The 13,075-nt window shown below is 46.4% G+C and overlaps 1 protein-coding gene across 2 annotated transcripts; it reads right to left on the reverse strand.

Moving 5' to 3' along the window:
- Positions 1-292: 292 nt before the first annotated feature.
- On the reverse strand, positions 293-12,392 carry GEM (GTP binding protein overexpressed in skeletal muscle). 2 transcript variants are annotated; one of them, XM_019453479.2, is made up of 5 exons: positions 12,263-12,392; positions 10,583-10,922; positions 4,104-4,180; positions 3,117-3,321; positions 293-1,666 (listed from the first exon to the last, which is right to left on the reverse strand). In XM_019453479.2, exons 2-5 carry the CDS (start codon positions 10,911-10,913, stop codon positions 1,389-1,391), a joined length of 891 nt encoding a protein of 296 aa, XP_019309024.1. In that variant the 5' UTR covers positions 10,914-10,922; positions 12,263-12,392; the 3' UTR covers positions 293-1,388. The 2 variants fall into 2 exon arrangements, with proteins under 2 accessions (XP_019309024.1, XP_019309023.1); XM_019453478.2 differs by lacking the exon at positions 12,263-12,392 and adding an exon at positions 11,165-11,474.
- Between the last annotated feature and the right edge of the window lie 683 nt (positions 12,393-13,075).

Here is a 13,075-nt window from a genome sequence, read left to right on the forward strand (position 1 = left end):
CTTGCCCTAAATGCTATATGGAAAGAATCATAATTGTATTATTTGGGGAGGAAAAACATTTAAGAATGCCTTTTTTGGGGATGGCTGGGTGGCTCAGTTGGTTGGGCGTCCAACTTCAGCTCAGGTCATGATCTCACGGTTCACGAGTTCGATCCCCGTGTTGGGCTCTGTGCTGACAGCTCAGAGCCTGGAGCCTGCTTCTGATTCTGTGTCTCCTCTCTCTGTTCCTCCCCGGCTTGCTCTCTCTCTCTCAAAAATAAATAAAGATTAAAAAAAACTTTAAAGAATGTCTTTTTTTCCCAAAGATTTTATTTCTTTTATTATAAGACACATAGGTAAAAACTTGCATATTCTGAAAAAGGTAGAAAATGGTAATAAAATGGACATTTTTCCTATTAAGAAATATGCTCATAAATATGCTTTATCAAATGTTAAAATGGTTATTGTTTTGCAAAATAACAATAAATAGAGCAGAGCTGTGGCATACAATGGTCAACCCAAAGTACTGGAAGTATTTATGTTTTGTGTTTTATAAAAATTCAGACCTTTGATCATATTTCAAAATTTGGCATTTTGCACTCCAGGTTATCAATAATTCAAATTTTTAAAATATTTTCATGACGGCCCCATGACTTTAAAAACAATGAAACATAAAAGGTGGTTTGACCGAGTAGAATTTGATTAAAATAATTTTCCCCTAAACAAAAAATTACAAGACACAGAAGCAAAGACATGACTTTTTGATCCCGTAAGTAGTATCTGTATCAGTTCCCAATTCTACAAATTTCTGGATCCCCGACTGTGGGCGCTGAACAAAAATTGTTCACTAAGCTTTAGCTTCCAGCAAGGTGCACCATTTCATTTCACAGCTTGATGGAGCCATGATGGTCATGATTATGATGAGCCCGGTTCTATAATTCTAGCTCCATGAATACAAGGTACAGAGAAAGAAGTTCTCCCTCCTTTGAATAAATCCCTTGAAGGCTTTTCTACATTTGTGTATGACCTAATGGCCTCAAATTCATGTATCAGAACACTGGGTGAAATTTTAATGATGAAAAGTTCTCGTTCTGAGCATTCTTTTGTAGGCTTCAATTCTCTACTATCCAAAGGAGAGAGGAACACAAGTGAACACCAAACATGTCCTCTAATGAGTCTTGGGTATTCAAGCAGCCAGGTCAGGCTTTTTCCTGTAAATAAATACTGATTTTACAAAGATCTTTCATTTCCCATGCATTATGTTGCCCTTAAGGCTAACACATTAATTCCCAGCTACAATGGGGGAAGCCATATGTAATAATACTTAAGGATCCAATCTAATATAGATTATCAGTCCCAATGGTGTTCGATGACGTCCATCAGGGGGACATCTGGGCGACTCTGGGTGCCTAGAGCACAGAGAGGTCATGGCAGGATTTGGACTTGAGCTTGAAGGCCATATTCTTGTTGTTTTTGGCCACGATCTTGCCCCAGAAGCGCCTGGCTTTCCTGGGGATGCTCTCCCTCCTTTTCTGGTAGGCCAGCCGCCGCTCATTCTTCTCCTTGCTGTCCCGCCGAAGGCGGACCTGCCGCACGATGCCCTCAAACAGCTCCTTCACATTGTGCTGGACAGCTGCGGAGGTCTCAATGAACTTGCAGTCGAACACCACAGCACACGCTCTCCCTTCTGGAAAGAAAAGGAGGGGAGAAGAAAGTCAGAGGAGCTACACAGGACACAGCCAAGCTGATGATTCTTGACCTCAAGCTGTCTCCAGGTAACTCTAGGTCAGTCACACATGTGATGGATATAGGAGGCCACTCCCAGAGCACAGAAAGAGGCAGAGTCACAGGAAGCAGGAGAGATGGACTTTAGATCTGGCCATCATAAATTCACTATGCAAAAGTCCAATTTCATCAAATACGGTAACATTAATTATAACAATAAAAACCACAGCCTTAATTTATTGTACTTACTATGTGCCAGGAACTGAGTTAAATACTTTTTTATAAACATTTTTTTAATGTTCAAAACAATCTTGAAAAATACACTATCCCTTTCAGATGGATGAAGGAACTGAGGTGGGGGGGTGGTCTTTTAAAAATATGAAGGCATTCACATAGCCTGTAAGTGGCAGGGGTAAAGCCAAGCCTGCTTCTTCCTCAAGTTCAGATTCTTAACTCTTTCTCCTAACTGAGTTTCCTGAATTGGAAAAGAATCCTACTATCTGACTTTCCTCTCTTAGAAAACAATTTTAAAGCTCTGATGAGGTACCTTGAAAAACTTTTTGATGATTTCACACATGTACAATACAGTGACAGCAAACTATACAAACAGGCTTTCTGGAGCAGCCTCAATGTCAAATGTTCCACCGTGTTCAACGGCCATGTATCCAAGTTTTGGTTAGGGAAAAAAAAAAAAAGATTACTACAGACAGTCCTTTCCTAAGAGTAAGACATTCCCAAACTAGTTGTATACCTTAAGTCTTCATCAGGTTTCTTTCCTCCTGAATGAGGCCTAGCAATGCAGTATTTTATTTTTTACCATGGTACCAGGAACCAAATCTATAGTAGGCCAAAAAAATCTCAAAGGCCCCAAAAGCAAATAGGCAGTATCTCTGAACTAGGCATGAAAAAGTATATGTGACACCATCAGGCTGATGCCTTAACTGAAATTTAGGAAGCAAAAGGCAGGGGACAGGAAGGAGTTTCTAGGGTCTCCAGGAACCAGAGGCAGCCAGAGTAGAATCCTTATTCTCATTGAAACTCTTGGAGTTTTCATCTTTCTTGCATAAAGAGACTACTTTTATTTCCCTGAACTCTTGAGAGCTCCCAGGAGAATAGAAAAGGACAAGGAATAAAGGCTGGGGAGTGCCAGTAAATCCCTGAGCACGATCTTTTCCCTAAAGGAATTGCAGGAAGGGGAAAGTGGAATCCTGCAAGTCGACCAGATGGATCAGGGAGCAACAACCAGCACAGAAACAATCTGCTGGGAATGCGGGAATCTTAGACACAAAACTCCAGGGAGCATTTTAATGAGTCCCTGGTTCCGGCTTCATGAAGGAAGAAAAGAGCACCTATCTGAAGAAAACCAGGTGACCCAGAGACGGTTTCTATGACACTGGCACCGCTCCCCTTACCTGATACAGACACTTCCCGGCACCGCACCAGGTCACTTTTGTTGCCGACCAAAATTATAGGAATGTCCTCTGTCTGCCGAGCCCGGCGGAGCTGGATTCGCAGCTCAGATGCCTTCTCAAAGCTGGCTCGGTCCGTGATGGAGTAGACAATCAAGTAGGCATCCCCGACCTGCATGCAGTGATCTTGGAGCCATTCATTCTCTCCCTGGTAAAAGGAGAACCTCCCTGAGCTCAGGCTGGTCTGGTACATGAAGCATCGGGGGAAACAGTACATGTATCCTATGTACCCTTGCTGATATGAGGAAGAAAGGAAACGTATTCCAGCTCCCCACATGCATGCCTCCCATGCCTGTACTATGTCTGGTGGCTATAAGCTAGCCCATCGGGTATTTCTGCCAAAAAGTTTTTACTGTCCAATTCCTCCTACAGCTTGAGTTGATAAATTATACAATGACTCTGCCAAACCACATTTCCAATTTTTATCCAATCTACCAAAAATGAGCCTTTTCTGACTTCCAAAAACTCCCTTTTGCCTTTCCCAAGTGATGAAATTTAGAGTCCTTCTGTGAGAACAGGAGACTTCTCAGTAAACAGAAGGTCTAGCAAATATCCTCAGGAGCCCAAAATCTTTAAAAAGCACATGTTGAAGACTAGTATTAAGATTGTCAATTCCACATAATCTGGTTTTATATATAGCTTTAAATTATCATCCATATTTGGCACTTGCCCTAAAGCGGATATATGTTTTTGTATTTTTTTTAATTGAACTGAGGGCAAATCACTGTCACTTGCTTAATATTCAGAGCTCATTTGCGAATGACCTGTTCCTTAGAACAGCCTCTTACTTCAGAAAAAGAAAGCTTTTAATCAAGAAAATGAGCCCACCTCACCTAGAACACTAAAAAGGACAAGGTCACCCTTGCATCAGACAGCCTGTTGGAAGGCAAGCCTTGACAGAACTTACAGAGAGCTGTGAGCTCTGCATACCTTGTTTTCCCACATGTCCAGGAGTATAATTGTTGCACTTTCCCCGTCAACAATCAGGGTTCGTTCGTATGTGTCTTCTAGAAAAGCAAGAACAGTGACACTGGAGTCAGGAAATTAGGCAACGCTTTTCCGTAAGCATCACGTAGAAAATTACACTAGAAAATTAGCTTACTAAATATGCAATCAGTTATGCAAATATATAGATATTCACAAAGGCAAATTACTACTTTTTAATCACCTTTAACAACATTTTACGTATATTCTTCCACTACCTCCTAAGCAGAACCCCTATGTCTTCTGCATGTGTCACCAAAAACCACTTGAAATGAAAAGCTTTTGTTTTCATCATTCCTGGACCTTTTATATAGAAAAACCATTTATAAGGATAAACCCACTGAGAGCTTTTGACTCTGATTCATTGGATGATGCCATGAGAGAACACTAACTGCCCAGTGGAACTCTAAGCCTCATTCATAAGCCTTACATGGAAATCCACTGTACCTTTCAGTAGGGTGCTTAACTGGCAATTTCAGGAGCTCTAAGCTCAGAGACATTTTTCCTGTTTTGAAACATGCAAGAAAAAAATCTTGCGACCCTGTTTTGGCTGAAGTTCTCTTCCTTTAAAAAAAACATTCAGCTCCCTAGGAATAAACAGGCTTATTCTTCCATCTCAAGTCAGCAGGACAGCCTCCAGGCCTCCTTGGTAATGGAAACTCTCCTCCCTACACTTGAGCCCAGACTGAGTGTAGGTGAAGGGTGAGCAGTACCATGCGCCAGAGCAGCTCCAGCCCAGAGAAACCAGTTGGCAGGGGCGAGGTGGGGAGGCAAGGGGGAGAGTTGGCTGAGTTAACTGGGATTTTGCAAGAGGGATTCCCATCAACTCCATGCACATGAGCCCATCCCCACTCTGTTTCCACAACGAGGTTTCCTGTTTCGAGTTTCATCATTTGAGAATTATTATTTTTGTAATGATTTTTTTTCTTTACCATTTTTCTTGCTGCTCCTTTTGCCTGAAACCTGTTCCCTGGGATATCCAACAGGCGTGTGCCCTCACCTCTTTCCAAGGGAAGTGTTCCCTCACCAGCTACTTAAAATTGCAACACATCTCCCCTACCAGTATTGCTTACTCCTTTCCATTTTCATTTTTCTTCGTCGTACTTGTAAGTACCCCACATGCAATCCACTTAACCTATTTTATTCACCTATCTTATTCTTTTCTGTCCCTCTCGGCCCCCGAATATTAAGGCAGAGATCTGCTGCTATGTCCCCCGGAACCCAGCGCAGTGCTTAGCATACTGCAGGTGGGCAACCAACACTTATCGAATGAATGAATGAATGATAACTATAGCACTGGGGATATAAACACAAGCAAACCTGAATTAGAATCTGAATGCCATCTCTTATTAACTATGTGGCTCTGGACCATTTACTGAAGTGCTCTGGGCCTCAGTTTCTTCATCTGTGAAATGGGACTGATAACAGTATTCATGCCTTGGGGCAATTACATAGGCTAGGCATGGGCACGGGGTAGAAATGCAATAAATATTAGCTGTTGTCATCACTCGCTCTGATGGAGGAAGCCGGTTCTTGCCATAGTTGGTGTTTCCTACCATAGGTAAATCCTAGCTTAAAAACACTACATTGGGGAAACCAAGGCATCTCTTGTTTTATAATAACAAGGGATTTATAAAAAGCAATGCTCCCAGTTTAAATGTTTCTTCATCTAGGAAATGGAATCAGCAGAGGCAAAGGAAGGAAAACGTGGACAAATGAAAAGGCTCTTTCTGTCAATTTCCGTGCCTCCATAAGGTGTCATTCTAATCAATGGTAATGGTGTCCCACTGGGGGATTAAGTCTGTTATCCCCATCCTGTCTGCCATCCACAATGTGCAGCATGAATGGGATCACAGTGGGACGCACAATCTGGATTTCTGCAGAGTAGGGTCTCCTGACTCAACAGGCAAATTTTACAACCAAATGGAAATGATCAGAGCCTGAGCAGCACAAAAGGGGGGTTGGCTGACTGCCCCTTACTACCTCGGAGTTTTTCCCTTTTCTCTAAAAGCCTTCCCTGTTCTCAAAAAATCCAAAACAGCACTTTCTCTGCCCTCAGCCCACCACTCATCATCCAGAAGCAGGTACAAGGGACTGAGACCCCAGCAGTTCAAGTAGAAACCTACTACATTCCAATAGCTAGGGGGGAAAAGCAAACTCACGCTTCCCCTTGGTTTAAGAGATGTCTGAACATTAGCCTAGAGAAAATGGGGATTATACCTTAAAAAGTAGACGCCTAACTGCTTTGACATTCTGGAAGATTCCTGGACTTAGCCCTGCCTGAAAATCATTACGCTGCAAATCCTAAAACAATATATCTCCGCCCTGCTTCACCGCATATGCCCCACACCTAGTTTATTTTTATTTGCCAGTGGGATGGGGCGGGGGAGGGGGGGGGGGAACACGCGCGCGCGCGCGCGCGCGCGCGCGCGCGCGCGCACGAGTGGGGAGGGGGGGAGGGAGAGGAGGGAGAGGGAGAGAGAGAGAGAGAGAGAGAGACAGAGAATCTTAAGTAGGCTAAGAGCCCAATGCAGGTCTCAATCTCACAACTCTGAGATCCTGACCTGAGCCAAAATCATGAGTAGGATGCTTAACCAACTGAGCCACCCAGGAGCCCCCACACCCAGATTTATATACAGCCTCTGACTACTCCCCCCCACTCCCCACAGATTCTTCAGACACACAAAGTATCCTGCTTCACGGCCCTCTGCTAACCAGGAGAGGGCCTGCCTGCAACCAAAGTTCTAGTTTCTCTTACTCCCCTTTGTCACTCACCTTTTAGCTTTCTCAAGAGCTAATCAGGTGAGGAGAGGAGAAATAAAAGAACATGAAATTCTAGAAAAGTCCTTTGAAATTTGCCCTGGTTAAGGTGTGTGGAGAAAGGGTCGAGGCCTACAGGCTTATAGAGCTTTTCAGTATCGTGGGTCTGGAGAAGCCCTCACTTCTCCAGTGCTCTCAGTAAAAGCTGGGGGTGAACACGCACACTCTGGAATGAGAGAGATCATCCTGAGGGATGGGATGGATGTCACCTGGTTGGGTGACAGGAGCTATTCTCCCTGGACTAGTACACCTTAATGTGTCTTTAACTTAACCCTCACGGTGCTCAGAGACCCTTCTGTCCAAGATTGGCTCGCATGCTGTGTGGAAGCTGCACAGGAGTTCTCTCCCACACTAGAACGGGCTCCTGCAGCCTCTCAAAGGCTGGGAGGCTCCAACATCCCTCTCCCCCAAACTCTCAACTGCTTCCAGCTTCCATAGCCCAGGAAGGGAAGCCCACTCTAGGAACACCGTCCTCTCCTCTTGTGGCACGTTTCCTCTGCACGTCTCACGGGGCCCTAGCCAAGAGGGGCCAGAGTGGATGGGGACTACAAGCAACAAAAGTGCCAGTTTGAGAAGATAAATCCAGGCACAGGAAATGGTAGATTCAGAATCAGCTCTAACACTCATTCCGTACGTCTTATGTGCCAGGCACTATGCTACATGCTTATATGCTACCTCTGTCAATCCTCCAGTGCCCTATGAGGTAGGCATCATCTCTATCTCCCTAGTGAGGAGTTTGGGGGGGGTCAGCACCTTGTGCAGGAGCACTCAGCTACATCGTGTCAAAGCTGGGCTCCAAACCCACATCACCAGACTGAAGTCCAGTGCTCTTCCCATACTTCCTGTGTGCACGTGCCGTACCTTCTCACCGACTCAGGGCTTCCAAATCCTAGTCATCCTTAGGATCCAGCTCAGAGGCCACCTCTTCTATGAATCCTTTACTGACTTCCACAGTCAGAAGTAATCTTTTCTCCTCTCAATTCCTACAGCACGGTCCCTCTACCTCTTCAAGCCACTCATCACATCCTATCTTGATTTAGTTGGTGCACATCTGATCTCTATTGCACATACTGGAAGCATCTTTAGGGGGGAGCCCTAGGACTCCTGGCACGCCCCCGCAGTGTCTCACCAAGTTCCATGGTGTATGTTCAGTAACTACTTAGGAATGAATATTGCATGAATGAATGGATGAATAAATGAACGAATGGCATTAAATGTATACAGAGAGTCATAAGATTATTGCAATAGAGCTGTAACAACATCCATCTTTATTAGGAGAGATACTGATGAGAGTATTGTGTAGAGGTTTTTTTATGGTTAATGCTGAAAAAAGAACAATGTGAGGGCATGACTTGGAAAACCTTCTTCCAAGTTTCCAGCTGTAGTGATTCCAACAGCTGCCTATGGATAAGAGATGTAATCCTAGACAGTATAAATTAAGTTACTCAAATAGGACACATTAAATAGGTTGGGTCACCTGAGGAGTTTCTTGCCAAAGATTCTATTCAAGGAGGTAAGGAAAGGATTCTCCCTCTCCTTTCCCCCCATTAAGCAAAATGAGTTTTCCCAAATATAGAAGCATGCCTTCCCAAATTCCAGTTATGAGTCGGTCTTCCGGCACCATATGCCTATAGGGGTACCACCCTCCAGATAAGTACTTCTCCACTCTAACTGACAAGCATTTTTGAAAGCCTGCCACCCAGCTCTTTTAAGACCTCCCTCGAAAAACAAACAAAACTCCTGGTTGATCTCTTCCTTATGTCAATCTCCCCAAACACTTTATTGTTAACTTCATAAGGTATTCACTAATTTTACCCTGCTCTGAATTATAGCCACTGACACTTCACCCCTTCCTAAAAGGGTATTTACTACCACTGGGTACCCCAGAGCCTAGCCCAGAGCCAGGCACGTGCCTGACACTAGGAGTATGTAGATGCTACGCCCACGGGCTTCAGGGTACAACGAATGCACACAACTAGGTCTGACTTGTGGCCATACCGTGGACTAGCTTTATCACTCTGGGAAAGTTACTTGATGTCATAAGCCTCCATTTCTTCACCTGTAAAATAGGGATATTAATACCAAATTGGTTCAGTTTTTGCATTATCAGAAAAAACTTATGAGAAGTACTTAGCATAGTGCCTGGCACATCGCAGGTACCCTGTCAATGGCACTATAAGAGTAACACCGAACTAAGATTATAAAATCCTGAGTTCTCATTCCAGCTACCCCACTGATTCTAGGTAAGCCACGTGGTATTCTGTAGACTCAGTTTACTCATATGAGTACAGGAATTTTGTGAGTACCAAAATAAAAGGGATCAAATATAAGATGCCCAACAAAGCACCTCTCCCATTGCAAATGTGCTTTCTAGACAGTAGTTCCTCTCTCCCTTTCTCCCATACCGACAGTCAACCACCAGCCCTTACTGAGAAAGAGAAAAACCAGCCTTCTAAGACTGAGGTCACTATTTCTCCTTGACTCTCGTTTAGCTATAGTCCCTGAGACTTCCAGAAGTGAGGAGAGAAATCAATGTCCTATCAATGAGTCATCATGTATAGTCCAGTTCAGGAGCTGCCTCGTAAGCAGTGAACTCCCGAACGCTGGAGATGATCAAGATGAAACATTTAGCCAAAATGGGCTCACAGTAGCAGTGGGGAAGGAGCAGCATTCCAGTGCATCAAGCGGAGGGCAGAACTGACTCCTCACTAAGGCATCTTCCTACCCTGGGGGTCTGTGATTCAGCTCTGAGTTGCAACTGAGAGCACAGACACATCGTGCCACTTGGGCAAGCACTAGAAGGTTCTTCCTTCATTTCTGTAGCTGCAAATAAGGACATCCAGCTCCCCTTGTCAGGTATGCTACGAGGGAAGCTGTGGCTGAGAAACACTGTATGAATACCACTGACAGTTGGGATCCTCATACTACTTCCCAGAATGCAGCGCTATGCTTTACGTGTATTCGAGGAACACATGCATTTTTGCGACTATGTCACCTCAAATCAGTTTTGGAAATAGGCAGGTCTTGAATATTTTCAATGAGATTATACACGGAAAATCGTCTTGAAAACATATGTATCACACACACAAACATATGTATCACCATTGTTATACTCAAAAAAAATTTTTTTTGACATTGTACTATTTTAAACTATTTTACAACCTTGAAAGACTCTAATAACGGTAGAAACTGATGAATCCATCCTAATACTTTTTCAAATCGGGTTGGTATTAGGTATAATCGTGGGAAAAAGCTATGTCTGCACTGAGCTCTTGAAAAATCCAGGTCAGCGCTGGCAAAAACCAGAGGTGGGATCCTGACCCTCTGACTCTGCCCTCTTTAACCACTCTACCCCCAGTCCCTGTGGAGCTGGAATCTAAGAAATCCCCTTTCTGGCCCAGGTTCCATCTGGAACAGGATGAATCTTCATTCTCTTGTCCTGAGGACCCATGCCAGCAGGCTGTTCTGGGGACTCAGCTTGCCCAGCCAGTGCCAGGAATGCATAATCACCACTCCCAACTCTGCAGATAAATGGCGCACCCACTCGCTCTTTCCGACTGGACCACCGCTAACGGAAAGACGCCCACTGGGGTCGGGCCACCTACCTCCCAGCACCTCGCAGTCGCTGTCCATGCTGTCATGCACACCTGCAAAGATGTTGGCCAGAGTGGACTTGCCCACCCCCTGCTCCCCTATGAGCACCACCCGGTAGTAGGTGTTCCCCGACTCGGAGGAGATGACTGAGTCTGTGGAGTCGGAAGACCAGCTCCGGCGGCAGTGGTCCTCCGGGGCAGCAGAGTGACGGCTGCGCTGGCCGTACTGGTGGGGCTCCTTCTGAACCATCAGATGCCTGCCGTCCGCTGGGATGCTCCAGCGCTGCTGCTGCGGCTGCATGGCCACGGTGCCCTGGCGCATGGTGACATTGTTCAGAGTCATCGCTGGGTCCTGGAGAGCAAAGCAGCCAAGATGTAAGCATCATAAGCAGGAGCGAGAGCTCGGGGGCTCAACCACACAGTCAGTCATCAGAGATATTTGATCAGATGGGGTGAGACCCGGTAACCCTGACATGAGGAACCCCAAGGAAACAGTCCCCAAACCCAAGAGGCTTTCAACTGGACACACACACATGCATACACTTCGTAACAGGCTCCTCAGGAGGACTGTCATTTGCAAAAAGAAAAAAGTACCGTCAACATCACCCACTGCCCTCGGGCTTCCTCCATCCTCAAGGAAGCCTTGGGACCCCTCACTCAGCACTGACACAGAGGCAGCCAGAAGAAACTAACAGCCTTCAGAGATGGCTGGAAAAGCAACAAGTTAATGGAGCTGGGGACCAGCTGGCCAGGTTAGCTGCTCTTGTCTAAACATGGCTCTTAATTGCACCAGCGTCCAGCAGGCTTTTGTGCCTGGGTGGGAAACACGTGGCAATGACATCACTCCTCTGGCTGGACTGGACAAGCACTTATTGGAACTTCCATGTTTAGTAAAGTCGCCCTGATGCTCTCCAGCTGCTTGAATAAGCTATTATTTGGGGGCAAAAAAAAAAAAGAATTTTCTGTTTGAGGTTTATGCCTCAGCTCTGCCCTCTTGCCCACAGACATCATGTGTAAAAAAACCCAGCCCCAAGCCCTGTTGTTCTCGCAGGTTAAGGACCTACTCACGTTCCGACCTATCCCATTTGCAAAGAAAATGCTTCCCTCTTCTGAAACCACATTCACTCCAAGAGTTTTAAAATTCAACGCAGATTTCCACCTTCTTGAAGAAAATCAGAAGGCCAAGGACTCTCCCAAAATGACATTCAACAACTCTGCCACAACTTTCCCTTTGCAAGACTCCCTCCCCTTGCACGAAGGTCTGTTCCCGAAGGCTACTTGAGATAAAGTAGAAGCCGTCTCATTTTCATCAGCAAGATCATTCGTGAGAGCCGGCCACTAACGGGGAGGACCAGCCGGTTTTTCGATCTTACAAGCACAGCCTCAGTTGGCTGACTTGCATTCAAACAACAAAAGCATGACGTATCAGTCAGGGCTGCCCTCTGACCACACAGTCTGTAGGAGGAGGTCACGCTCCTACCGAGCCGAACTAAGGAACCTGCTAACGACAAATAGCATCTTCAGCACCTTAAACTCTGCCCCTGACCGGAAAACCACGGCGCAGACCGCAAGTTTCAGGGGCTCTTCTCTCAAGTTAGAAAGTTCTGCGGGCTGGGAACGCCCACCTGGTGTCCGCCCGCCCCCCGCCCCGCCCGGCTTCAGGAGGACCCCCGCCCCAAACCGCCCGCTTACTCGGCTCGGCAGCGTGGGCGCCCGCGGGTCCGCGTGTGCTGCGTGGGTGCGCGCTGCGATCCCGGGCCGCCGAGCGCTGGGTGCTCGCGCCGTGCCCGCCGTCCGTGCCGCCGCCCGCAGCCGCCGCGGCCCCGCCGTTTATAGCGCGCCGGCCGGTCCGCGCCGGGGCTTTTCCGTGACGTCAGCGCCCCCGCTGGGAGGGGGCGGCTCTGCAGCAAACTCCGACTTGCAGCCACTTCACCGAACCGGTTACTCGCAGTCATGTGACCCCCTTCTCCCCTTTTAAAAAATAACAACAGTTCCATCCCGGGCTCCTTTTATTTTGTTGTATTTTATTTTTACGAGGCGGACACAAGAAGATGGAAAGATACGCTAAGTGCCACTTAATCACGCTTCCCACGATGGCGAGCTGTCGGGACACAGGATGGAGAAGGAGGCAGGTTTGAGTTGGGAACCCAGCTTTGAAGGAAAACAGGGATGGGCCAGGTGCCCACGGAGACTTTAGCCTCTAGGATGGGGCTGCGGCCACCTTGAGTGGCCAGGGCTTGTGTCAGCCGCGTACTCTGCCCTGAAAACTGCCTCTTCCTGCGTCCTGTCACCCTCTCTCTGGAGGACAGAGGGAGGAAAGCCCCACACCGCTTTATTTCCCTTCTCTGGCAGGGACCCACAGAGAAGGGGCCAGAGAGAGGTGACGAAAAGGGACAAGACCTTGAAAAGGGCAGTTCTGAAAAATAACTTAATTAGGGGTTCAAGCAGATTGTGCTAAATGCTGCTGGCGGCACTGTCGGCCAGGATGCTGAGGCTCCTCTATCA

This window comes from Panthera pardus, unplaced genomic scaffold (genome assembly GCF_024362965.1).
Source record: "Panthera pardus isolate Hobbes unplaced genomic scaffold, ASM2436296v1 HiC_scaffold_7, whole genome shotgun sequence".
Taxonomy (NCBI): domain Eukaryota; kingdom Metazoa; phylum Chordata; class Mammalia; order Carnivora; family Felidae; genus Panthera; species Panthera pardus.